The 24,430-nt window shown below is 43.6% G+C and overlaps 2 protein-coding genes across 2 annotated transcripts; one reads left to right on the plus strand and one right to left on the minus strand.

The window, feature by feature from the left end:
• Positions 1 to 493: 493 nt before the first annotated feature.
• Positions 494 to 4,544, minus strand: RACK1 (receptor for activated C kinase 1). The gene is made up of 8 exons (XM_069774137.1): positions 4,308 to 4,544; positions 3,489 to 3,660; positions 2,720 to 2,867; positions 2,287 to 2,382; positions 1,992 to 2,102; positions 1,425 to 1,565; positions 953 to 1,063; positions 494 to 615 (listed from the first exon to the last, which is right to left on the minus strand). Exons 1-8 carry the CDS (start codon positions 4,414 to 4,416, stop codon positions 550 to 552), a joined length of 954 nt encoding a protein of 317 aa, XP_069630238.1. The 5' UTR covers positions 4,417 to 4,544; the 3' UTR covers positions 494 to 549.
• On the plus strand, positions 4,523 to 24,313 carry LOC104318661 (E3 ubiquitin-protein ligase TRIM15-like). The gene is made up of 48 exons (XM_069774091.1): positions 4,523 to 4,616; positions 4,826 to 5,826; positions 6,552 to 7,142; positions 8,509 to 8,566; positions 8,887 to 8,907; positions 9,177 to 9,197; positions 9,304 to 9,324; positions 9,437 to 9,457; positions 9,820 to 9,846; positions 10,543 to 10,563; positions 11,131 to 11,151; positions 11,425 to 11,445; positions 11,904 to 11,924; positions 12,228 to 12,248; positions 12,542 to 12,562; positions 12,756 to 12,776; positions 12,908 to 12,928; positions 13,346 to 13,366; positions 13,808 to 13,828; positions 13,927 to 13,947; positions 14,231 to 14,251; positions 14,603 to 14,623; positions 14,769 to 14,789; positions 14,887 to 14,907; positions 15,030 to 15,050; positions 15,355 to 15,375; positions 15,872 to 15,892; positions 16,463 to 16,483; positions 16,751 to 16,771; positions 17,270 to 17,290; positions 17,561 to 17,581; positions 17,880 to 17,903; positions 18,241 to 18,261; positions 18,534 to 18,554; positions 18,656 to 18,676; positions 19,021 to 19,041; positions 19,298 to 19,318; positions 19,587 to 19,607; positions 19,877 to 19,897; positions 20,297 to 20,317; positions 20,583 to 20,603; positions 20,720 to 20,740; positions 20,878 to 20,898; positions 21,010 to 21,030; positions 21,422 to 21,442; positions 21,960 to 21,980; positions 22,078 to 22,098; positions 22,343 to 24,313. Exons 4-48 carry the CDS (start codon positions 8,554 to 8,556, stop codon positions 22,852 to 22,854), a joined length of 1,437 nt encoding a protein of 478 aa, XP_069630192.1. The 5' UTR covers positions 4,523 to 4,616; positions 4,826 to 5,826; positions 6,552 to 7,142; positions 8,509 to 8,553; the 3' UTR covers positions 22,855 to 24,313.
• The last annotated feature ends 117 nt before the right edge of the window (positions 24,314 to 24,430 follow it).

Raw genomic sequence — 24,430 nt, forward strand, 5'->3', positions numbered from 1 at the left:
AACTACCGCTGCTGCTTAAATTTATCTACTTTCTGGGTTTTTCTTGGGAATTGCATTTGTTTTCCCAGGTCTGCAGGTTTTTTGCAGCGACACCACGTGTGGGAGAATACCAAGTCCCCTCGTTAGCCAGGACAGAGAAGATCTTCCGAGCCCCACTATGCTGCCTGCAATCATGTTGTTCTTTCCCTCCGCTATTATTTTTCTGCATCACAGGTTTTTAACTTGTGAGCTCATTTGTCTCCCATAGCTCTCAAAAAATTCTGCTGGTCCACCCATCCTCATCCCCAAGCCCTGTCCCACCACCATGTCCCCAACCTTGAAGGCATGGGGACAAATTTTTGTGGACCTAAAGCCCCTTCCCATCAGGGATGTAGGGGTTTTTATTTCTCCCTCTATGTCCACCTGGAGTAAAGCTCCAACCCCGGATCAGATCTTCCATGAACCTCCAGGTTGTGGGATGACCCAACAGTGGACACAAGGTGGCCACGAGCTTGATAGAGCACTTTTTTTTTTTATTGTTTTTTGTACACAAAATCTACGGTTTCTCGCTCATCTGGTCCCGATGGTGACTTGCCACACCCGGACAAGGTTGTCTGTGTAGCCAGCAAACAGGGTCTATGGAGAGAAAGAGAGTCGGGTCACGGGAAGGGTTGGGTGGCCAACAAGGTGAGACCTTGGGACATGAGGACAAAGGACTCCAGTCCTCGGAGGGCAAATCCCAAATCAGAGGAGGGACCACCATCAGCCCCAGACATTGGGGAGATAGAGAGCTCAAAGGTCGAGAGGGGACCCAGGGAAGGAAGGGACCCAAGAAGTAGAGATGTGACCCGGGAGCGGAGCACAAGTGTCCTCACGGTCCTTCTGCTCCACAAGCAGCAGGAGGGTCCCCCCAAAATCCTCATTCCACAGGGCTGGGATGCCGGCAGAGGGAGAAAGGGATGATGGTTCTTACCTGCCCATCTGCGGACCAGGCCAGGGAAGTGCACTGGGGTGGTTCGGCTTTGCTGCTGGTGCTGATCACCTCCTGCTTCAGCTCATCCACGATGATTTTACCTTCCAGGTCCTGCAGGAGAAAAGAACATTAAGGACCAAGAGGAGACTCCCGTGACCGAATCCAACCCAATTCCGGAACGCTGTGAGGGTCGCTCAGAAACAGCCTCTGGATTTCCGCACAGAAATGCAGTCAGATGGCATCAAAATTGTTTCATCACAGCACAGCAGCTCTGCCCTACGGCTGCCGCAACCCTCCTTGGCTGGGGGACGAGACCACGCTGGGGATGCTCCTCCTCTGAGATCTGTGATCCAAAGTAAGGATCTTGACCACGACGAAGACTCCAAACCCAAGACAACCCAAAAGTGAGTCTTCTGGAGGAACCCTGCCCAGACAGGGACAGAAAGGGGCTGAGGACTGAGTGGTGACGTACCCAAATCTTGATGCTGGGTCCGGTGGCAGCACAGAGCCAGTAGCGGTTGGGGCTGAAGCACAGGGCGTTGATGATGTCTCCTCCGTCCAAGGTGTAGAGGTGTTTGCCTTCGTTCAAGTCCCACAGCATGGCCTGGCCATCCTGGGGGGCAGGAGGAGGACTCAAGAACAAACCCCAGCACTCGTCACCCGCCCCAGGGAGGCCTTTTTCCCACCCTGACCATGGTTAAGCTGGAGCACTTTGCCAGAAGCCAGCACAGATACGGAAAAGTTATAAGAGGCAGCAGGAAAATTCAAAGAAAACGCATCAAGGGCTGAAATAAAAAGAGTTAAAGGAGGTCCCTGGAGCTGGGTGAGCATCTTTGTCGTGGTCTTCCCTCCTTACTTGACATCCGGGACTGTCAAGTCAGGCCAGATCTTTGGGCTGTTACGACCTCACTCAAGCCATGACCAAGATACGGAGCCCGTTCTTGGGGTGGGAGACACAGAAATGAGTCAGAACTGCTGGTGGGACACCAAGATCTCGTCTTGGGACCTCAGCCTTCCCCCTCAACCCTGTGACACGTACCTTGCCGCCAGAGGCACAGAGGGAGCCGTCGGGGGAGACAGTCACCGTGTTCAGGTAGCCCGTGTGCCCGATGTGGTTAGTCTTCAGCTTGCAGTTAGCCAAATTCCAAACCTGGGTGGGCAAAAAACCAAAGGAGCAGGAGGGGGGGATTAAACATTGCTACTGCACCCCAATTCTGGGGATATAGGGGAAAAAAAACCCTTCCCTGGAGCAGTCTGGCTGCTCCGATCCTCCCCCCGCCATTGCAGGGACCCCAGAGAAGGGCTTGCTGTCCGGGAAGGAGATCCCACCTCACCTTCACCAGCTTGTCCCAGCCGCAGGAGACGATGATGGGATTACTGCTGTTCGGAGAGAAACGCACGCATGACACCCACTCTGAGTGACTCTCATCCTGGGGAAGAGGAACGATGCCGGGTTCACGGCGAGGAAACGCGGCCAAGTCTTCCCCACCCCATCCACGGGGCGCTGCAAGATCAAACCTGCTGCATCCCGTTGCTCCAAAGCTTTCCCACCTCATCCCCCATCCCTCATAATTGCAGGACTTGTCCTCAGACACCCCCCCGCTCCCCAGGGAGAGGTCAGCAGGCAACATCTCGCTTCTAATAATTACAACAGGGTTGGGAGACCTGGATTCTTGATCAAAAGCGGTGGGAGTGGACCTAAAACCAAGTCCAGGGAGGCGTTTTCTCATGGAGGGCTGATTTGGAAGCCCACCTTCCCCGGCTCACCTGCACAGTGTACTTGCAGACACCCAAGGTGTTCCAGAGCTTAATGGTCTTGTCCCTGGAGCCCGAAACAATCTGGCGGTTGTCAGAGGAGAAGGCCACGCTCAGGACGTCCTTTGTGTGACCCACAAAACGACGGGTGGTGGTGCCACTGAAGGAAGACCAAGAGACAATGGGAGATCTCGCAGACAAATTCCGCAAAAGAGGGGAGGAAAATTCAAAGATTTGAAGGAAAAACAAACACAAAGTGGTCTACGAAAGGGTAAGGAATGATGGTTCCCTTTTTCCTTCAAAAGAACAACTTTAGAGAAGGATTGGGGGAATCAGGATGAATTTATTGCGTGTGCACGCCTGGCTCTGCAAATCCCTGACCCTCTTCTGCTTGTACAAATTCAGCCCAAAATGACTCGAAAAAAAAAGCCTGAACCTCCTTGTCCCACTTCTCCAATGCTTCTCTCCCATCATAATTGCAGGACGTGTCTTCAGATCTCGGAGATCAGCAGACTTTGTCAGATATAATCATCAGGAGAGGGAGCCAAGGAAAAGCAGCCAAACCCCCCAATTCCGGCCTCCGTTCCAAATCATGGCACCGGCCACAAAAAACTCCCCCCTGCTGGGATCTATCTTCCAACCCAAAAGCAAATCATCTCTGTTTCAAGGTGCACTGATGACCTTGTCCCCTCTCCCAGCACCCAAATGAAGCAGGGAGCCACGCTACACCCCCCCATACCCCCCAAAACACCCTCATCCCTGCCATGTCCCCGTGGCTCACGTGGTGAGGTCCCAGAGCCGCAGGGTGCCATCCCACGAGCCAGAGAGAGCAAACTGCCCATCGGAGGAGATAACCACATCGCTGACGAAGTGCGAGTGACCCCGCAGAGCTCGCTGCGGGATCCCATAGTTGGTCTCATCACGGGTCAGCTTCCACATGATGATGGTTTTGTCTGTAGGGGAGGCAAAGAGAGAGGTAAGGGGGGGGGGGGTGTCATTTCAGGGACCGCAGCCCTCTGCCTACCCCCGGCCTGTCCTTCTCCTCCCCCATGGGAATGGCGGGGGGGCTGCCAAAGAAAACGGGTTGACCAGCTCTCCGCTCCTGTGCCCCCTCCTACCTATCGCAAAGACCAGGCCCCTGCCTCCTCTCCCCTCCTCCGTACCTCTGCTGTGCTACACCCCAGCCCCATCCCTAGGCCAGACTGCCCTAAGGTGGGGGGGGCCTCCAGCCTGTCCCCCCCATCCCTAGACCCACAGCCTCCCTACTCGCCTAACGGTCTCCCCTTGCAGGCTCATGGTAGCCCTGGGACCCCGAGATCATGGTCTCTCTTTCCCCCCACGTCCCAGAACCTTCCCTGCCCCTCTCCCCTCCGGACTCACGGTCTCCCCTCGCCTCTTCTCCCCGTGATGGTCTCCCCTCACTCCCCAAACTCGACCCATGGTCTCTCCCTGTCCCTCTCCTCAACCAGGCTAATGGTCTCCCCCCTCCCCGGGCTGATGGTCTCCTCCTAACTCCCTCAACGCCCCTCCCTCCGATGGTCTCCCCCGACCCTCTTCCCCTTCCCCCCAACCCCCCGCCCCGGCCAGCTCCGGCCCTCACCTCGCGAGGCGGAAAGAATCATGTCCGGGAACTGCGGCGTGGTGGCGATCTGGGTCACCCAGCCGTTGTGACCCTTCAGGGTGCCCCGCAAGGTCATCTGCTCCGTCATGGTGGCGGTAGGGCGGGAGGATGGCGGTGGATTCAACGGAAGCCACGGCCCCGTCCCGTCCGGGCCCCGACAGCAGCCACCAGCGCGGGCAGAGAAAGAGACCGAGGCGGCTTCCGGCGGAAGCGGAAATAGCGTATGAGCTGTACGGCAGCATGGCGGCGCGCAGGCATGCGGGGCAATATGGCGGCGTGCACGGCACTGTACGGAAAGAGGTGTAGGGGTGAGCGTTGGGGGGGGGGGGATGTAGGGAGTGCCCTGGGGGGCTGTGGGGGACAGGGGAGACATTGGGGGGCTGGAGGTGGGGTAGGGAGGTGAGGGGGGCAGGGAAGGCCTTGGGGGGGGCTGGCAGGAGGGCAGAGGGTTAAGGACGTAAAGTGATTTTAAGTTCCCTACGTGTTTTAAAATCCAGGCGCGTGAGAAAGTGGCCTGGAAAATTCGATGCGACTCGACAGGCACGAATAGACCTGGAGGGGGAAATAATTTGGCCACATAACCCTGGAGATAAAACACCCTCGGCCGCTGATTTTCACAGCCCCCCTCAGCCTGACATCTTCAGCTGCAGCCCAGGCGTTCCCAACTGGTGTCACTCGGAGTCCTCAAACGCCGAAGGCGCTTCCTTCGGAGTCCTCAAAAGCCAAAGGCTTCAGCTTCTCCTGCCAGAGAAACCTCTCCCACCGCGTCACACGGCTTGCTTGCCTGCGGAGGATTTGCTTATCGACGCTGACGAGCGATTTAGAAGCCCGTGTCAGGGTGCAACTGGGGAGCAACTGCTTCAAAACGTCCTGGAGGTGCCACCGACCTTCCTGGCCGTCACGTTGTGTCAAGCTTTCTTGGCAGAGCCCCCCCTTCCCCGGGAGCATGCCGGTTATTTTGTCTTCTCCGAATGCTATACCTCTGCCGCCAAAAATGAACTGGTATCTCCTTCGACGAGATCCCCTTTTCCCTACCTCAGGTTTCCCCGAGAGAGGCACCTTCTGTTTCCTTACCCTGTGGCAATGTTTTTTCCTCTTGCAAATCCAGAGGATTTAGTCACCACGCTGTTTGGTGCCATGCCATGGTCTCTTATCCTCCGCTTTAACCTTAACCCTCACCCTCTCCCAACCTCGGCATCGCCTGCACTTTTCACAGTGTAGCGATGTCTCTTTTTTCCAGGGGACAACTCCCCAAGATTCCCTTTTTAGCATCATCGCAAACCCCTTCTCCATCAGCCCATGGCCTTTGCTGGGGTTCAGAGATCTAGGAGGCCCCTCTGAATTTCATGTGTTGTTCATGTGTCCTTAACTCCTTAATTTTCAGGTTTTGGAAAAGAAGCTGCCAGCTTGCATGTCTTGCAGACAGAGCTCCCGGCAAAGATACCACGTCCTGGTCCTTAGAGTTCGAGAACTGGCATCTAATTCTCCGAGCCTCTGAGTAAGTTGGTTTGGTTTTAGCCCATTTTCTCAGCATTTCTGGGGTGGGAAATACCACTTGGCAGAAGCCAAGCCCAGAATGCTCCTTACTAGTTAGACATCTGCCCCAGTCTGGGTTGTAATGCCCTGGAAATGTCTCATTTGTCTTTGTTAACTGTATTGAGCATTTAGGCAACTGACTCAGAGACATCTGAGACAGATCAGGTGAACAGCACTGTCAAAAACTATTTTCTCTCTGTTGACTATTAAAGAAAGTGCCAGACGACTAATTCAGGGAAAGGTCAACGATTTTAGATGTCTTTCATTAACTTCATGCTGCTTTAAGGCAGAGTTAACTGGTGAAAATGAGTCTTCTAGGGATATAGCTATGGGAGTGGTCTGCATTTTGATGCTTATTTGTCTGGTTTAAGGAAAACTTGTTGCAGAGCTCTGTAAAAAAAAAAAATTCCTTTCAGCAAAAGAAAAAAATTTCACTTTCAAATCTGTGTCTCATCACTGTGGGGGAAGCGGAAGAGCTGCATTTCTTTGAAGCAAGCTGAGATATATGGGGAGAGGCTAAGCTAGATGCGTTTCATGAGCTGGCTGGTTTGGGTTTTTTTAATAACCCAAAGTGATGAGAAAACCTGGCCACAGGAGGAGACTCTCTCTCACTTGGTCCTGGTGAGCAGCAGCAACAGAAAGGAAGGAGAAAAGCACAAGCTTATTTCACATTTCTCTCTATCTTAGGACAATGCAAACCAGAAATCGATGCTGTCCCTTTTTGGAGAGGGAAGATTTCTGCACAAACAGGAGTTCCTTGGGATCACCACGCATCCAAAATGCTCAGTGCTATCCACACCACTATCTATAGATGCTGAGCCCGCAGGTCCTCGCTCACAGACCCAGCTACCGTGTCCTCTAAACAACCCGCAGGAGATGCTGGCACCTCCGGAGGGTGGCCTGATGTCACCAGGTCAGACCTCTGTTTCTATTCCTCCTCTGGAGGATCCTGTTCCTGCGATGACTATATAGGGATCCACCAGCCCCCCCTTCCACCTCGGCATTTAAACTGGCTAAAATTAGGTGGTGGGAAGGTCCCTTCCCCGCTGCCAGCACAGCTGTCATGCCCATGACGGCTCTTCCAGCTCAGTGCAGACGCACAAAGCCTCCAGTGAGTCTGGGTACCTGCTTCCCAGGGCACTGCGGTCCCAGGACCTGCCAAAATCTCTAGCACGGATAACCCCCACGTACACAACCATCACAGCCCGCGTGCCCCGGGAGCAGAACAACCCCACTTAGGCCAACTTCAGCATTACAGAAAATCAACTGCAGGTCTCGGTAAGTCTTTTTTTTTTTTTTTTTTTTTCCCCCACAAGCACCAGAGAGGCAGGGAAAGCATAATTTGTGGGTATCCTATTCCTGGATGCCGGTCTGGCTGCACAGGCTCTTTTGCGAAAGGCTGGGAGATGCATTTAGAAAGCAGAAGAAACACGATATGTTTGTGATAGTTGGAAGAAGCCTAGAACAAAATGATCTTTCATTCCTGTACATGGATCTGATGATACTGAAAAACAGGAAAAGGATTAAAAGAATGAATCATATTAATTTTTTTTTCCTTTTAGGAAAATATCATACAGAAATAATTGGTGCCACTCTCCTTGCTCTGTTTATCTGTTTCTCTATAAACTTAGGTCCTTATAGCAGCGTTTATCTAACTTGGCTCCTAATAGCACCTACAGTTTATGAGAGTTGTTAATATAGCACAGGAGAAACATTCAATAATTTCCTTTCGAATATGATCCGATGCCTTTTCTCACCCTGGTTTCAGACTGGTCCATTTTACCTTTCCACAGCTGCAGCTCAGCTCCTTCAGGAAGGCTTGTTGTGTTCAGGACATTGGCAGGATTATGAACACAAAAGTGAAATTATGACGACTCCCCTGTCCAGTTTGAGTGATTTAGGAAGAAAAATTCTGTCATGAACTCTGCCCTCTTTGGTGTATTGATAAGGAGCAAGCAAAGGCCACAAAATCTGCACCCCTTCACCAGCCTACACCATCTGCCATGGCAATCTAAGCCTTTTTTATTAATAAGAAGAATCAATTCAAAACATTAGCCTGGACTAGAAATCACCACATACGCAGTGATGAGAAACAGAGCAGTAACACAGCAGAGGGGGGAAGCTCTTAGCATAATATTCAGTTTAAAACAAGCACTGCTTTTTTTGCCAAAAGAGGTGGTAGCACCACATCCTCCACATATGGGGCTACTTCTCATGGTGGCAATAGCAGTGATAAATGTTGTATTGAATAATTTGAGACATAGAAGGGAAATTAAGCTCATGCTCCTTTAGACAACTAAAATTAGATGTTTAAGACTGAGCTATTTGCCTTGGACCCCTTCTGTGGTCAGTGGGGTGATAGATGTTGATGGACATTCATCACAACTATAGTAGATTCCTCTTCCCTACCATTCATCCGGATGTAGACCAGAAAACACCTCAAATAACGAAGTCCAATAACTGGGAAAAAGTCTCTGTGACTCCATGGTTTTCTCCCTTACTGTGTTTACTCACATGGGCAAAAATATTCCAGGCACCAGCGCGTTTTCCCAGAAAACATGTTTTCCTCCACGCCGTGTCGCTGTAAAGGTCTGGTTTTTCCCTGGACGCGATGTTTTAATGATGTTCCCTCTCATCCCACCAGGCTGACAAAGCTCTTGGAGGTGGTTCTAGTTAGGAAGCAAATGTGATGATGGAGTCAGGTGCGTGAAAACATATTTATTAACAAAGCGCATGCTAAGTCCCGGTTCCTTTGGCACCCAAAAAACCAGCTTTGCCATGCCTGAGGGTGTTCAGTCCTTGCTCTTCTGGCTTTTGGGCTGCTTTTTCGATATTTCCCTAAGCCAGCTTTTCTAGTTTGATGCTTTTCTTGGCCGTTGATGAGTTGTGCTTGTTCAAGAAAGTAATATTAATGTTTAACTCCAGAGGGATGCAGCTGGGCTAGAGAGCCACTCTGGTTGTACCCACTGCGAAAAATATTTACTTTTTTTTTTTCCCCCCCTCTTTATTTCTTCTTTTTAAGGGAAAAGGAGTGCAGATCTTGGTAAGTGATTTTTCCTTCTTCCATCAAAACAAGTCTCATTAATATACATCTCCTATGACCTTTCTTGGCTGGGTGTGTGGCTTATTTATAATGTCACATATTCTAGACTACATTAGATAAACTCATAACCAGTGTAATTTGGGGAACGTTATAGTCAATAAGGAAAAAGAAAGTCAGTACATAATCATTTTTTTAAGGCAACTCCTCTAGTACAAAAAACCACAGAAGGACCCGCTGGAGGCTAAATTTTTTCTCTGTCTCTCTTTTAGAAGAATGGGATGCAAAAATCAGTAAGTGTCTGGTTTTTTGTGGGTTTTTTTTTTCCTTCTTCCCTCCCTCCCCCTGATGGTAAAACCTTGGTGCTGAAGGCTTGTACTAATATTACTTTATTTTAAGGGAAGTTAACAGAAGAGTTTGGTAAGTCATTCACCCTCCTTACGCATGCCTGGGTTTGAATGTGCATGTTTCTGCAGCTGTAGCATTAGCAATGACCAACGTGTCTATATAAATTTCTCTTTATTTCATTTAGAAGAAAGTGACACAGAACTTGGTGAGTGTGGTTTTGGGGATTGTTGGGTTTGGGGTGGGGTATTTTTTTGCTGCTACTGAAGGTGGAAAAAGTTCCTTTGTATAGAGGATGGGCTCATGAAACCAGAATTGATCCTCCAGATCTTAAATTTATACCCAGATATAGTCAAGACACACAACTGAAGGAGAAGGGACCCCAACCATGGGTGCAGTATAAGCTATCTCTGTTACGCTAGGCATCTCGCTTTGGAGGAGACGTGCTGTCTCTCTGCAATCCAGCGGCATTCCCTAATCTCTTCTTCGGGCTCTTCCTCGCTCGTAGAAGCATGTCGGAGGCAGAGAGCTCGCAGGACTAACCTGTATTTATTTCTCTATTATTTTTAGAGGAATGTGACACAGAAAATGGTAAGTGTCCTTCTTCCATTTAAAAGTTCTTCTGAATAATAATGCCCCTCAAAACCAAACCACCTCAGTCACGCATCTTTGGAATAAAATATTTTTTACAATACATACCTTTTTTTTTTCTTTTTTTTTAAAGAAATACTTTTCTCTGTATTTGGGAATTTTTACTGTGATGCTCGGCGAGTTGTATTCTTTCTGCAAAGAAATACTTTGGGCAGGATTGCTATATGCAGTTTGTGCATATTTGTTCATTTCAGCTTCAAAAAGTGCAGAAATGGAAAGGTCTTAAAAAATAAAACTCATTGGAAATACCTGTACTAAATAGAATAAGTCTAGATAGGGATTGTTTTGTGTCTATAATACTAAGAACAAAATAAATATATGGAAGCAATGAAAAATAACTTAAAGCCATTTCCCTTCTCTCTCTCTGTTTTGGGGACACACACATAAAATGCAGAAATAGGTAAATATCACTTTCTTATCTTGGTCCTATTGATTATGCTAAGGAGAGTTTTTGTTTAACGAACCCTGCATGAATACCCAGGATGCCACGTACATCCACAGTCCCATCTGCGCTGGGGGTCTGCCCTTGACCCTACATCATTATTTAAATGCCAAATCTGTAAATGACGAGCTCAAGGTCAGCCCAAGAACAGATTCAAGCAGTCCTTTAACATGCATCCCTATTTATTTCTCTGTTTTAAGGTGAACTTACAGCAGAAATTGGTAAGTCACAATTTAGCTCCCATCTGATACATTTCTGTATAGCTTTGAGTCGTGTTTCAGCTGATTTACCTGGGGTTTATTCCTTTTCTCTTACCTGTTGTTAAAAAAGCAAGAGGTATTTACATTTTTAACAAGAACTAATATTAAAAAAAGTCAACAGTACAGAAAACAGGGGGCTTGCAGGTTGCTCTAGCTAGGAAGGCAATAATATAGAGAATAAAGGGAATTTCTGAGCCAAAGACATGGATGAACATAGCCAGTGTGAAGCCCTGTGACATCGGACAGAGCCTTGGGGGATTTGGGGCTGTTGAGATCCAGCACGTGCAAAGTGCAGGACTTAATCCCTCTCACCTGGTACTTGGGTTTTGTAAAAATGCCTTTTCCAGTTCCCATTGTCCCATCTTTCATGGTAGATGTTGCAAAGAGGAGGAGATATGTTGAGCATTAGCTGCAGAATAGTTTTATTTTCTGAGCAAAAGAAGGACCAGAGAGGGTATGGTGCATCCCTGGAGGTCCTTCAGAAAACCAGTATTTATTTTTCTCTTCTTCTTTTTTTATTTTTTTTAGACACTCTGACTGCGGAGCTTGGTAAGTGGTTTCCTTCCTTTTTGTCTTTATTACACTGCAGGTTTTTAGGGAAAAGAGGTGGTTATTCCCCACACACACAGACATAACCCCACATATGTCCAATCTGGGCTAGAAATAAAGTCAATTAATTAAAAAAAACCCATAATTTCAAATTATAATCACCAGTAAACCCAAAATTTGGAGGCGGAGGATGATGGGAGGCTCACAAGCATGAGGGAGAGCTGGCGAGCACTTACTGACCATTGCTATTTCCTCTTTATTTTTTTCTTTTAGAGGAACGTGATAGAAAAATCAGTAAGTATAATTTTTCTTTTCTGGTCAAAGTAAAAGCCGCAGGCAATGCCAGATTGCCCCAAGGGCATCTGTGTGTTTCGGGTCTGGTTATTAAATTATTTTTTGAATATGTGGGAGGTTTGGGGTTTGTACCAAGCTGCAGAATTTGGGCTTTTTTGGCTACATGTCACCTCTCTAATCTAAAGTATAAAGGCAGCCCCATTTCCCTTATTCCCATCAGTGCCAAAGATGCAGGGACCGATTCTTTACCCGTAATATAAAGCTGTTGTCAGCAATCCCTTCCCTGTTCTTAATTACCAGCTTGTTGGTCTCGTTAGCATCAACGTGATGCCGTTATAATATAACTTGACCCTGGGGAAAGTCAAAGGCGGCGCAAGCCACGTTATCAGCCAGGTTGTGTTCACAGAGAAATAAAGGTTGATTTAAAGCTAATATTCATTTATTTCTTTTGGTTTAAGGCAAGCTCACATCAGACCTGGGTAAGTTTTATTTCATTCAAATGAAAATTATCCTTAATTATGCAAAAGTGCTGGGTATAAAACATTTTTTAAAAAATGGAGGATTTTGTGTTTTCATCTGCTTTAGGATGGGGTGGCTTATAGGGTGATTTTGTCCTTAATAAACCTTATTTTTAAAATATTGTAGGGGAAGGTGTCCGTGGAATAGAATTTCCATCAGGTTTGAGTTTTGTGGTGTGAAGACAGAGCGCTGCAGGAGGGGATGGGTGCAGGAGGAGTTGCTTTGCGTCTCTCTGTATTTATTGATTATTTCTTGTCTTTTAGGTGAATGTGATGCAAAAATCAGTAAGTGCAATTCCTCTTTCGATGAATGCCGAGGAGCGCACATGCCTGTCATTTTATCTTTGAAAATGGGAGTGGAGAGGGAGTTTCCTGCTGAAAACCTTAAAGTTTTTTTTTGTAGATTGAGTAACATTCACAACAAAGCATAATTTCAAAGTATAATCATCAGTATCAAGGCAGTCTTGGGGGGGAAAAAAGCAGTGTTACTGATCTGAGCGCTCTAGGGATGCTATAGAGCCATACACAGAGAAGAAGGAAATATTTAATAATAATTTTTCCACTTCTTTCCTTTCTAGAGGAACGTGATAGAAAAATTAGTAAGTGTCATTCTTCATTGTGCTTTTGGGGTAAACCCCCTTTGTTTTGGGGGAGGGGGAGCCTCTCTGATGCCCTGTCCTTGAAAAGTGGCAAATAAGAAAATGTTTTCCCCAAGTTTCAGCCTGGGCTTCTGCATTTCCCACAGAGAAAAACCACCCAAATAAACACAAATATTATTTTTTCTCTTTGCAGCCAAGCTCACAGCAGAAATACGTAAGTCCTTTTCTTTCTTTTCAAAACCAAACCAATGGTTTGAGGCTTAGAAACCTCTTTTCTAGGGTTAATTTTTGTTGCTTTACTTGAACTAATACCGATTTTTTTTTTTCCCCCCTCTTATTTCAAAGGCAGACTCACCGCACTGCTTGGTAAGTCCGATTTTTGTACAAAACCTCCTGTGAGGGTTGTTTTCCTTAAATCTTTGCATGATTTTATGCAATGACGTTGGGGGAACCTTTGGAGTCCTTGGTCCAACCTCCTGGTCCTCCCCGGGGCTCGTGCCGAGGCGAGACCACGTTGCCTGGGGACAACCTCAGCTGGATGCGGCCACTTTCTATCCAGACCGAGTCGGGCTTTTCTGTTGTTCCTTACAAAAATGTGAACTCAATGTGCGGTTTGGGGGGGGTTCTTTAATAAAATATAATTAGAAAACTGAGCAAAATCAGTTTTGCAGCAGACAGTCTTTGAGCTTTGGCTTCAGGACCTGTCATCCTGGGGGAAGAGAGCAGTGTAAAAAAACAACCAAAAAAATGCTGGCTTTTATTTTTAATTTCTTTTTCTTTCAGGGGACCGAGACTCGAGGCTTCGTAAGTGACACTCTCCTCCTGACATGTAAAATCTTGGTCTAAAGGGGGTCATCCTCACTGGGCTGGTGTGTTTCCAAAAGGGTCTCTCCTCCTCAGCACCAGTTTTCTCATTTTTCCTGCATTTCTGAATTCAACACCTTACATCGCTCCTAAATGGATGTATTGCCAGAATTGGTGGTTTTCCTCACTATGATATGATATATTCACTATTATAATATATTATATTATATTTACTGTTATAATACAATATATTATACTCACTATTCTTTTTTTTATTTTATTTTATACTACCAGGCTATACATATTTTATACTATTACACTATACATTATATTATTTTCTAAAACACTATGTGAGTTTAAACCTGAGAATTATTTACACTGTATCCAGAGAGGAGAGAGAAACATCTATTTAAAATAAACTTGTTATTTCTCTCTTTTTAGGGAAACTCACTGCAGAACTTGGTAAGTAATTTTCTTTCCTGTATTATGGGGAAAGGGCAGCCAGAGGCACTGAAAACTGATCGGTATCTATTTTTCTTTATTTTCTTTGTTTTTTGTAGCAAAATGTGATGCAACAATTAGTAAGTGACATTTCCTCGTACACCTCAAGATGGTTTGGTTGGTGTTTCAGCAATGAAGGGATGCGGGAATTTCTTAAACTAAATCTGGGTCTTCAGAAGAAATGATCTCTTGGGTTTCAAGGGCTGGGGGAGCCTGAATCCAAAGTTCAGGGGGAAAAAGGAAAATATAATGCGGGGCAAATTCCCATGTGAGGAGCCGAGATGGGCTGGAGAGGTGCAGGTTTGACTCGTGTTGTGGCGTTCGGGAAATCTAACAGGAACTAATGTTATTTTCTGTTTTAAGGGATATTTACGGTGGAGCTTGGTAAGTCCATTTCCTTCCTTTTGCATTTTTTATTAGGTTTTTAAAAAAATATTAAATTTTTAATAACTAATACATTGCAAACAAAATATTAGATTGTATTTTTAAAATACAATTATAAAAACAAACCCCAAACTTATTTCTGCCTGTTTTCCCTGTGTTTCAACCACCTGGAGAAAAACAGCATCTTAAAGGCAGAAGTAGAGAAGTGTTAAATCCCAAAATAATTAGAAATGGGAATAACATGGGCTAGAGCAGAAATCATCTTGTATTCCAAATTATTATAGATGTAACGTGTGAACGGCAGAACCACGAGAAATAAGACACGATTGGTTTTTTTTCATTCATTTTTAGGAGAGCGGCACACAAAAATAGGTAGGTTTTCTGTTCCCCTGCCCAGCAAATCTCTGGATGAATTTCTCAGGAGGAAATCAGACCATCCATTGCCTGTGTATTTACAGGAAAATAAAAAAGCCTTGCCTTAAAACTTAACTTTTATGTTTTTACCCTCTTTTTTCAGGTGAACTTACTGCAGACGTCGGTAAGCCATTTTCCCGTTAATCTTGATTTTGGTGGAAATTATACGTGAAGATAGGCACCGAGTAATGTAATAATCATTTATTTCGGTTTATTTTTAGGGGACTGCAATAGAAAACTTCGTAAGTGCCTTTTTGTAATTGTGAGAATTAACGCTGAGAATTTTGTCATCTATTATGTCATCAATAAGAGAGGAACGTCATGAAATTCCTGTTTTGTTTTTTTTTTTTTCCTCTATTTTAAGGGCAACATGCAGCAGAACTTGGTAAGGAATTTCACTGTTTTGCTCAAAATGGATTTTTTTTTTTTTGCATATCTGAAGTTTTTAAGGGGATAATTTCTATTTTAATCAAGTTTAGCAGTATGTATGCACAAGCTAAGATAAATATATTCCATAATATATTTTATTGTATGATAGATTATATGATAGATATTCCACAAAATACAATTTCCGAGCAACATTATAGATAGAAAAACAGCTTCAGAATAAACCCTTGGCAGAACTTGACTTCAACACTTGTAGATCACAACTACGCACTAATTTGTTTTTATTTCTTTATCATTTTTAGAGGAACGGGACGAGAAAATCAGTAAGTATCGCCCTGCTTTGCGAGCCACGTGGCCGGGCTCAACGTTATCCTTGCAGCTCATTTCCTATTTTTATGGATGAGCTCATAGGCAACACGAGCTCGTAACTGCCCAGGAGGAAGGGAATAAATATAAAATATGGGCTGCAGACAGCAACAACCAAACCTGCAGAGCAGAAGAACCTGAGTGACAATCAATACTTGCTTTTTTTGCCAGATCAGGCATTTTCTTTCCTCCTGTAAAAACCCATTGGGATGCTTATTGCATCACATTTGGATTCGCAGGGTTGCTTGAGCCTGTTTTTCACCTGCAGGTATTCATTTAGCCAAGGCTTGATGCATGTTTAAGCAGCAGGCAGTGATGGTAGTAAAAAGAATAAAATCATTTAAAGACCCAAAAAGCTGCACTGATAATGTAGGGACACAATGTGAAGACAAAAGCAGTGATTCCTTGTTATTTATTCCCACCCCCCCCCTTTTTTTTTTTTCTCTCTTTTAGAGGAAAATGAAGTGGAGATAAGTGAGTGTCATTTTCTATGCTTTGTGGTTTGTGTGGGGCTCTTGCTTAACCCAAATGCTGAAGAAGCAGTTGATTTAAAATCCAATATACACAATAGAAAAGGGTTTTCTCTGTAGAATTTCCCTGAGAAAGCCATATACGGGAGTGAGAAAAACAAGAATTTGGGGCTTGAATGGTCCAAGCTATTTCAGTTCCTTGCTAAAGAGTAAAAGTGAATGGAAAGGGGGGTGGAGTGAAATAAAAATTATGGTTTTCCAATGCCCCAGTTGTGGGATGGGGTCGGGGCTATGCGTGGGACCCCAAATTCTGCCACTGTCAAATTGGCTTCAGGCTCAGCCAGGGAACAACCCCAGCATGTCCAAGATCTTTTTAATGTATATTTATTATGTTTACATTTATATTTTATAATATATTTATGTATTATAAATATATATAATTTATGTTATAGACAGGAAAATAACAATAGTAGTAATTTTATATTATATATTTATCATTATAAATTGTATAATATATATCATTCTGGTGTTATAAAGTTCTGCTTTGAACTCATAAGTCTTTCTCTGCTTTAAGGGCGCCTTACTGAGCTGCTGGGTAAGTGCATTTCCTTCCCATCCCCATCTATAAATTCAGCATACAGACGGTGCAGATGCTGCCGGGTTATTTGGTTGCACCGATGGCTTTTTTTCATCTCTTTTAGCAGAAGTACTGCTACGCCAAAAGCAGCTATAATTTATCAAAATGTAATTTGGAAAAAATAACAGCTAGGAAATACAAGATTGCTGGAGTCAAGGCTTCGAGAGAGGTGCTTTAGCAAAGTCCCGCAGAAAAAATGGTAATAATTTCTATTTCTGTTTGCAGAGGACCGGGATTCGGAAGTTCGTAAGTCTATTTGTGCATCTCGGAGAAGTGAATCCTCTGTGGGAAGCGGGATCCCCTAAAATGGGTTGTGCTGGTGCTCACTTTCACCAAAGAAATATGTTTGATTTAATTATTAGTTCAAAAATGTATGTATATTTGGAGAAAATACTCCATGAAATATATCAGGTCTTAGAAGAAAATGTCCTGGAGATCTGATTCTCTGTCCTAAATTATTGGAAGAGTCTCTGTTCATTTTTTATTTGCAAGATTTTATCGCATGGATTTTTTTCTTGCCCTTCCATGGAGCAATATGCACGAAATTTTAGAGTCTTGCCCTGCAAGTGTCCTCGATGCAGAAATAAAAAGAGAACTATCCGTAGTTGAGTGTGCATAACCAGTGCTTTTTTTGCTAAGCTGGGTGACTCTCTTCTGCAGAGCTCATATGTAGTAAAAATCTAAAATTGGAGAAAAACAGGGTTTTATGCATTTCTATTCCTTTTTTTTTTGTTTCCTTTTTAGGAAAACAGAATGCTGTCATTAGTAAGTGTCATTCTTCCTCTCTGAGATATGCGATGCTTGGGGGTCACGAGCAGGATGATGTTGCTGCTACTGTTTTGGCTTAGTATTTTGGTCGAAATACCATAAATTAACTGAATTAAGTAAAAAAAAAAAAAAGGTGAATTAAGAGTCATGACAGTATCTGGCCACGTTAGAGGATTTGGTTACCTTGAGTTCCCCCGTCAAGACCCTCTCATATCCATGGGAAGGAAAAACACTGATGAGAACAAATTTTATTTTCTCCTTTTTAAGGAAAATTAACGGAAGAGCTTGGTAAGGCATTTTTATTCCTTTTACAAAACTGATTTGGGATTTTTTTGGTGGGTTTTGTTGCTTTTTCTTATAATTTGGGTTGGCTGGTTGTATATAGTTTTTGAGATAACTGTAGAAGCAGATGGTGAAAGGGCTACTGCAGGTGACTTTTAAAAATAAAATAGTAACAGATAACAATAACGCACAAAAAAAAAATAGCAATGGAATAGAAATGAGCTTGTATCCCGATACAAAAATCTGCGGTACAAAAAGAAAATCTGTGTTTCACCTTTTTCTTTTTCTCTTTTCTTTTTGTTAGAGGAATTAAAGGATCAGAAAGCTGGTAAGTGATATTTTCCTGCTGTTCTAAGAAATTTAGAAAGTTCAAGAGTGTTTGTAATTACGTATTTTATAATATATTAATATTTATAATATATTATTTACTTTACTATGTTTGTGTGTGTATATATTTAAAAAAAAAAAGTGTGTGTGTGTGATATATGTGTTAATTTCCAGACTAAAATGTAATTTAATTATGGGACTGAAACAAAATCTATGGGAGTCATGATTTTTTTTTTTTAAATGCCTTCAAAGTGGTAGGACATAAAACACTTGGATGATATGCTTGGGCATATTTAGGGCTGGTGATGCCAAATTGATTCTTCTCATTCCTTTTGCAGATGAGTCTTCTGAGGAGCTTGGTAAATCTTTGTTTTCCTTTTAATTTGACAAAAAGGGGATGGATCAAGTTTTGTGAAATAAATCTTGTTACATGCATGTTAGGTTGACGTGGCTGGATTTTTTTTTTCTTTAAAAAAAAATATGGTGTGTGTTTAATATAAGTTGCAAGCTCATTTCAAATCCTAGTAATGAATGCAAATAATATCTGGAACAGGGGTGCCACTGAAATGATAGAGGCTAATAAGAATTCTGATTTTTTTTTTCTCCCCTCTTTTTTTTCTTTTGTTCCCAGAGGAGAGTGATACAGAAAGGGGTAAGCATCATTTTCCATCCTGCCAAGGCAGAAAACCATTTTGCTTTGAAGGAAGCCTCCTTAAGTATGTGATGAAAATTTTCTGGTTTTCCTCTTTTAAGACAAACTCACCGAAGAACTTGGTAAGTAGTTTCCTTCCTTCACCAACACCAAATACTCAACATTTATTTTCACCTTTTCTGTTGGATTTGAGTTTGGTCAGAAGCTTTGTGGTCTGTTATCACAACAAATGGATGAAGTGGACGTCAGCAAAGTATAATACTGAAAAATTTAAAAAGAAACTGAATTTTACATCATGAGCAAAAGCAGCTTTTTACATTTCTCCACAATTTAATGCAATAACTGCAAAAGTGGAGGAACTTTGGTTCTTCAAATAGTGGACAGAATAGATAAATAGTAGAGGAGGAGAAAATATCTGGGGAATAAACAGATTCTAATGGAAATCCATGGTTTTCTCTCTCTTAAGATGAAGTCACGGAAGAACTTGGTATGTGATTTATTTTTTTTTTTTAACCTTTAACAAAAGCTTTTCTAAAGCTTTCTGAGTTTTCTTTGTTGCCCAGATATTAACTCTAACATAACAAGAAATAGAGGCTTAGATAGAGGGAAATGAGAGCCAACAGAAAATGGAATTTCATATAATAAATTACTAACAAATAAAGGTGTTTGGGAAAAGTCCTGCCTCTGATATCAACAGATACTTTTAAATTATATTTCATCTTGTTTTTCTTCCTTGTTTTTAGGGGAACGTGATAAAAAAATAGGTGGGTCTTGTCATTTCCCAGGTCCTTTGGGGCATATTTGGGCGCTCTGGATGGGTTCAGAGCGGAGGGATGCTGGCTGTGTTATCCCAATCCCCGGAATAGCCGAGGGAGCTGCTTTTCCACCCCTAAATACCAAATTCCCTCACTGTTGTTTGAATATTGGGAGAGTTCATGAGATTTCTTTCGAGATCTTGTATTCTTTCAGCCCTCCCGAGGTACCAATTGAGCAAAGAAATCCTAATTATTTCATTTATTTCTTTCCTTTAAGAGGAAATCACTGAAGAGCTTGGTAAGTCATTTCTCTTTCCTTTCTCTCTTATATTTTCCTCCCTGTTACTCTCTTACATTGTTTTGAGTTTTCTGTTTTCTTTTTTATGTCAGTTTAGAAAAAAGAAATCATGGGCAAAGTAAAAAATAATAATAATAACACTAATCAACAGTACAGCATTGCAGGGAAATTGTCAAGTTGCAGTTTGTAGGTGATACAAAACCTCAAAAAAATTAGGTAGGACACTTTTAAGATTTGGGGTTTCTTCCGTTTTTTTTTCCTTTTTTCAGCTGAACAGACTGCACGGATCAGTAAGTGTTGTTCTCTCTGCCTTTAATAGGATGGGAAAGCATGGGGGGGTGTAAATATTGCTCTGAAATAGAGGTCTTTTCCTTTAATATGAGATAAAAGGGCTGTTCAAAAACTTCACATCCTTGGATGTTACTTATTGCTTCTCTCCGTTCTCCCTGGGCCGCCCAAATGCCCTTCTGTGTTGCATTTTGGATAATAAGGAGTTATTTTGGGTCGGTTTTCTGTTGCCGAGGGCTCTCTTCGATTCAGTGGTGCTTAACTCCACTGAGAGCAATTAAAATTAAAAATCCAGAAATGTGTTCTTGAAGAGAAATGTAGAATCCCCCAGCGAACCACTTAGTGCGTATCTGTAGGGAAGAAAATATAATTAAAACCCATTTTCCTTTTGCTGTTTCTAGATGAACTCACTACAGAGCTCGGTAAGTCCTTTTAAAAAAATCACATTTGTGCAAATATCTTGTTTCTGTTTAGTTTGGGTTTTGGTAGGAGCAAGTCATGACCTTTGCTTTAAGATTAGGAAAGTGAATTAGGGGATGGGTTAATCTATATAAAATCTGAGGCAAAATGTGAATTACAATTCTAATTCTCTATATGGAATGGAAAAATAGCAGATTTATCTCTAGATGATGAACACACACACAGAAGGGGGAGTACTTAGGAATAACTTTTTTTTCCCTTTTTTAGGAGAACGTGATACAAAAATTGGTACGTGTCCACCTCCTTCCTGAATCCCACAGAACTCAGTGCATGGGATCATGACTTTTATTTTAATTATAATAATGATAATAATGAAAATCAGTATTTTTTGTTCTTTTTTTAAGACAAACTGTCTGCAGAAATTGGTAAGTGTTTTTCTCTGCCTTCCAACAAAACAAATACAGTCTGTGGACTGTATTTTGCTTTTATCTTTTATATGAAGGAAAAATATAGGTTATAACAACTTTTGATTTTTATTTTTTTCTTGTTTTCCTTTATTTAGAAAAACGTGATAGAAAAATTGGTGAGTATCAGACTTCTTCCCAAGACATGAACTTAGTGTGTTTTTAAGATCCGTGTGATCACCTCAGTGTGAATTGTAATGGAAATCCTTTCTTTTTTTCTGTCTTTTCAGATGAACTCAGTGCAGAGCTTGGTAAGCCACTTTGTTTGCAGGAAAGAAAGATACACAAGCCTGTGTTTGTCTCCTATATTTTTTTTTATTGCTTATGCTTTTTTCTGAGCTACTTTGGGGAATTTTACGGAAACCTGGGCTAATGAGGATAAAGTAGAAAGATGCATGCATTATATAATATATTATATTTTTTACATTATATATTATATCTAATTATTCTACTATGTAATAATATATTAATATATTATTATAACAATATTAATAACATATAACTATATAATCAGTGCAAACAATAATAATCCCTAGGCACAGAAATATATTTTTGCTGTGGGAGCCAAGAAAGTCTTAGAAAGTCGTAACACAAAAACAAAGAGAAATGTGCAATAATAGTTTCTATTGTTTCTCTTTTCAGAGGAATACAAAGCAAAAATGCGTGAGTGTCCCTTTCCTCATCTTCTGGAGCAGTAAAGCATGTGTGAGGTTTTGGGGGCATTTTCGAATAGCTGGGCTGTGAGATTTTTCTCTTTTTAACTTCTGTGGACTTTAGTGTCGTGGAGATCACCTGCAAAAGGTGAAAATATTGGTCATGACTTTCCAGAGCACCCACGCACCTTCCTCCCTCTGCAGACTATACAAGCGGTGCCCTCTAATTGTAGCAGAAATTCCTGGTATGACCAATTACAGCTTTTTTTTCTGCGCGGTGACTTCTACCTGTTAGTTTAAACCATCCTTTTTTTTTTTTTTTCTGAGATTTAATCTAAATGACAAATCACATTACAGACACAAGTCTCAATGAGGTCTTATTTCACAACAGTTTAATCTCATGCTAGGAAGAAAAAAACACTTTGAAGCGGGGAAGGAAGGAAATAAAAAATTGGCATGAACTGGAGGCATCTTTGGAATAAAAATCCCTCATTGACATGACTTTTTAATTTTTTTTTTCTTTTAAGGAAAATGCATTGCAGAGCACAGTAAGTGCATTTTTCTCCCTTCTACAAATACCCCTTTTGCTTTTGGATTTAAGTTTACAATGTCATTAATAACTAATTTTTTATTGTGCCTTTTTAGGGAAAGAGGAAGAAAAAATGGGTAAGTAATTTAGAGAAAGAGGAAGAAAAAAATGGGTAAGTGATTTGGTACTCTGGCTTGCTGACCGGTGTCATGTATATGTGTTATGTGTAGGGAAAGCTGCACATCAAGTTATCGAGCCTTGAACTACAGAAAGACAAAACACCCTCTTAGATTTGCAAGAAGACACCAGTCACCGGGCAAAGGGCATGCTAAATAAGTTTTTTCATTCTCTTTTTCTCGCCCTCTCCTTCTTCTTCCACAGCAAACGTGACGCTGGACCCGGAGACAGCCCACCCTCGCCTCATCCTCTCCAAGGACCAGAAGAGCGTGAGATGGGAATACATGCTGCAGGAGTCTCCCGACAGCCCTGAGCGGTTTGACGCCGATCCTTGCGTGCTGGGTTGTGAAGCCTTCACCTCCGGGAGACACTACTGGGTGGTGGATGTAGCCGAGGGACAGTACTGCGCCGTCGGGGTCAGCAAAGAGTCTCTGCAGAGGAAGGCACCCGTCAGCTTTAATCCCGAGGAAGGGATCTGGGCGGTGCAGCAATGGGGATTTAAGAACCGTGCCCTCACCTCCCCCCCAACCCTCCTTAACCTGCCGCGGGTCCCCAAAAAGATCCGGATCTCTCTAGACTACGAATGGGGGGAGGTGGCGTTTTTTGACGTTGAGAACAAAATACCGATCTTCACTTTTCCTCCGGCTTCTTTCGCTGGGGAGCGGATCCGGCCGTGGTTCTGGGTGGAGTTGGGCTCAATTTCTCTGGTCCGATGAACCTTGCGTTCCTCCTTGTGCAGAGAGTTTAGTGCCGGCAGTGAGTGGGTGGCTTGAAGGGCAAGAGGAGTGGTGGAAGCACCTTACTCCATCCAGACACCAACAGCTAGGTGGTTAAGAGCAGCAGGATAGAGACCAGGATAGAAATGCTCTCGGGAAGAGCAGCGTCAAACCTCATTCTCCCCCATTCCCAGTCGAGTGCTGCAACCATCATCGTGCAAAGGAAAGGCAGCCCATCCTGCATGTCCTCAACATACGGTGGCAGAAGGTCTGCCTAGCTTGTAGTTGCAGTTCCAGCATAGAGGAACATCAAATGACCTGCAGAGAGATGTAGGCTTCTCCTTTGGTTGATGAAAAGAGATGGGCACCAGGGTAGATCACTGTTCACGCTGCCTGTGTCACCTGAGTGGGAGTGCAGGCTCCCACCAGCGTTTTCTTCTCATCAGTTGGTGGCTGATGTGTAGATTTCAACCATTTGAGCCACTTTTATAGTAGGCAGAGGGAAATAAGTGCTTCTGGTGAGCAGCTCATCTCATCCAGACATAGACATCAAAATAGGACAGGCAAATCGTGCTTTCTGTGTGCCTATCTCTCTTCACCAACTGTTGAAGGACTCTCTTCACCAGCTGTTGAAGAAATCTACACTTGGAAGAGATTAAACAACTCTCCTTCGCCCAACCTGCATACGAATCCAGGCCCGTTGCCCTTGGCCAAAGAAAGGACATGGAAAACCCTCTGTGACTGTCCTCAGATCTCCAAGGTCAATGCTTGTCATTGCCTGATCAAGAGCCTGATCAATGCTGTCAGCTTTGTCCACCGACATCTCCACAGATTTCCTCCCCAAACGCTCCAGCCACTGTGCTGCTGGTCGAGGCATTGCTCCTGTAATCCTTTATACCAGAGCTGGATGCAGCCAGGTCCTCTGGCAGGACTTAAATCTGGTCCGGGCAGATGATTTTATTCCAGCTGGATTAGCCAGAGTCCATGAGTTTAGCTCAGCCTTTGGGAGAAGTGAGAGAAGGCTGGATTCAAGACCAAGCAGGCATCATGCCCTAAGGTGAAAACTGGGGTGCCAAACATCCAGACCATATGAATTAAAGGTTTAAAGAGGCTCCCGCCAGCATAGAGCTCTGCATCCTGTTGCCAGTAAAGCTTCCAGTGAGGTACTGGGAGCTCTAAAACTAGATTCATGGAGAGGGTCAAGCCAGTGCTTGAGAACAGCATGGGGCCAGCTGTGCTGGAAGGTGGGCGATTAGGGACATCTCTAAAGCTGCTAGAGTGGATGGATGCAACGGTCTTTCCCTTTCACAACATCTCACTGCACTTTAATAGCACCAGTGAATTCCTCTTTAATCCCTGCTTGTTCTTAGCCACCTGTAAAGCCTTAAATCTTGTCTTTTGCCCCACCATGGGACAGCCAACTTGTTGTTCCCATCTGACAATAAACCACTTGAGACTCGCTAGAGAATTTGATTCCTTTTTCCAGCTGGTTCAACGTGGAGGCCCTCCTGGCCCTCTTGGATGATGCCTGCAGCCTGTATGATCTCTCCTTGCAGGCATCTTGCCCCACTTACCC

This window comes from Haliaeetus albicilla, chromosome 29 (genome assembly GCF_947461875.1).
Source record: "Haliaeetus albicilla chromosome 29, bHalAlb1.1, whole genome shotgun sequence".
NCBI classification, from domain to species: domain Eukaryota; kingdom Metazoa; phylum Chordata; class Aves; order Accipitriformes; family Accipitridae; genus Haliaeetus; species Haliaeetus albicilla.

Bases quoted from the DNA above. Each gene is read 5' to 3' on its own strand.
- LOC104318661 (XM_069774091.1), top strand. The intron at 17,904-18,240 runs GTAAGTGATATT...TTCCTTTTGCAG, and splicing joins ATTAAAGGATCAGAAAGCTG to ATGAGTCTTCTGAGGAGCTT. The intron at 18,262-18,533 runs GTAAATCTTTGT...TTTTGTTCCCAG, and splicing joins TGAGTCTTCTGAGGAGCTTG to AGGAGAGTGATACAGAAAGG.
- RACK1 (XM_069774137.1), bottom strand. From the start codon at position 4,416: ATGACGGAGCAGATGACCTTGCGGGGCACCCTGAAGGGTCACAACGGC. The intron at 2,103-2,286 runs GTGAGGTGGGAT...TTGCCCACCCAG, and splicing joins GCTGGGACAAGCTGGTGAAG to GTTTGGAATTTGGCTAACTG. The intron at 1,064-1,424 runs GTACGTCACCAC...TTTCTCCTGCAG, and splicing joins GACCCAGCATCAAGATTTGG to GACCTGGAAGGTAAAATCAT.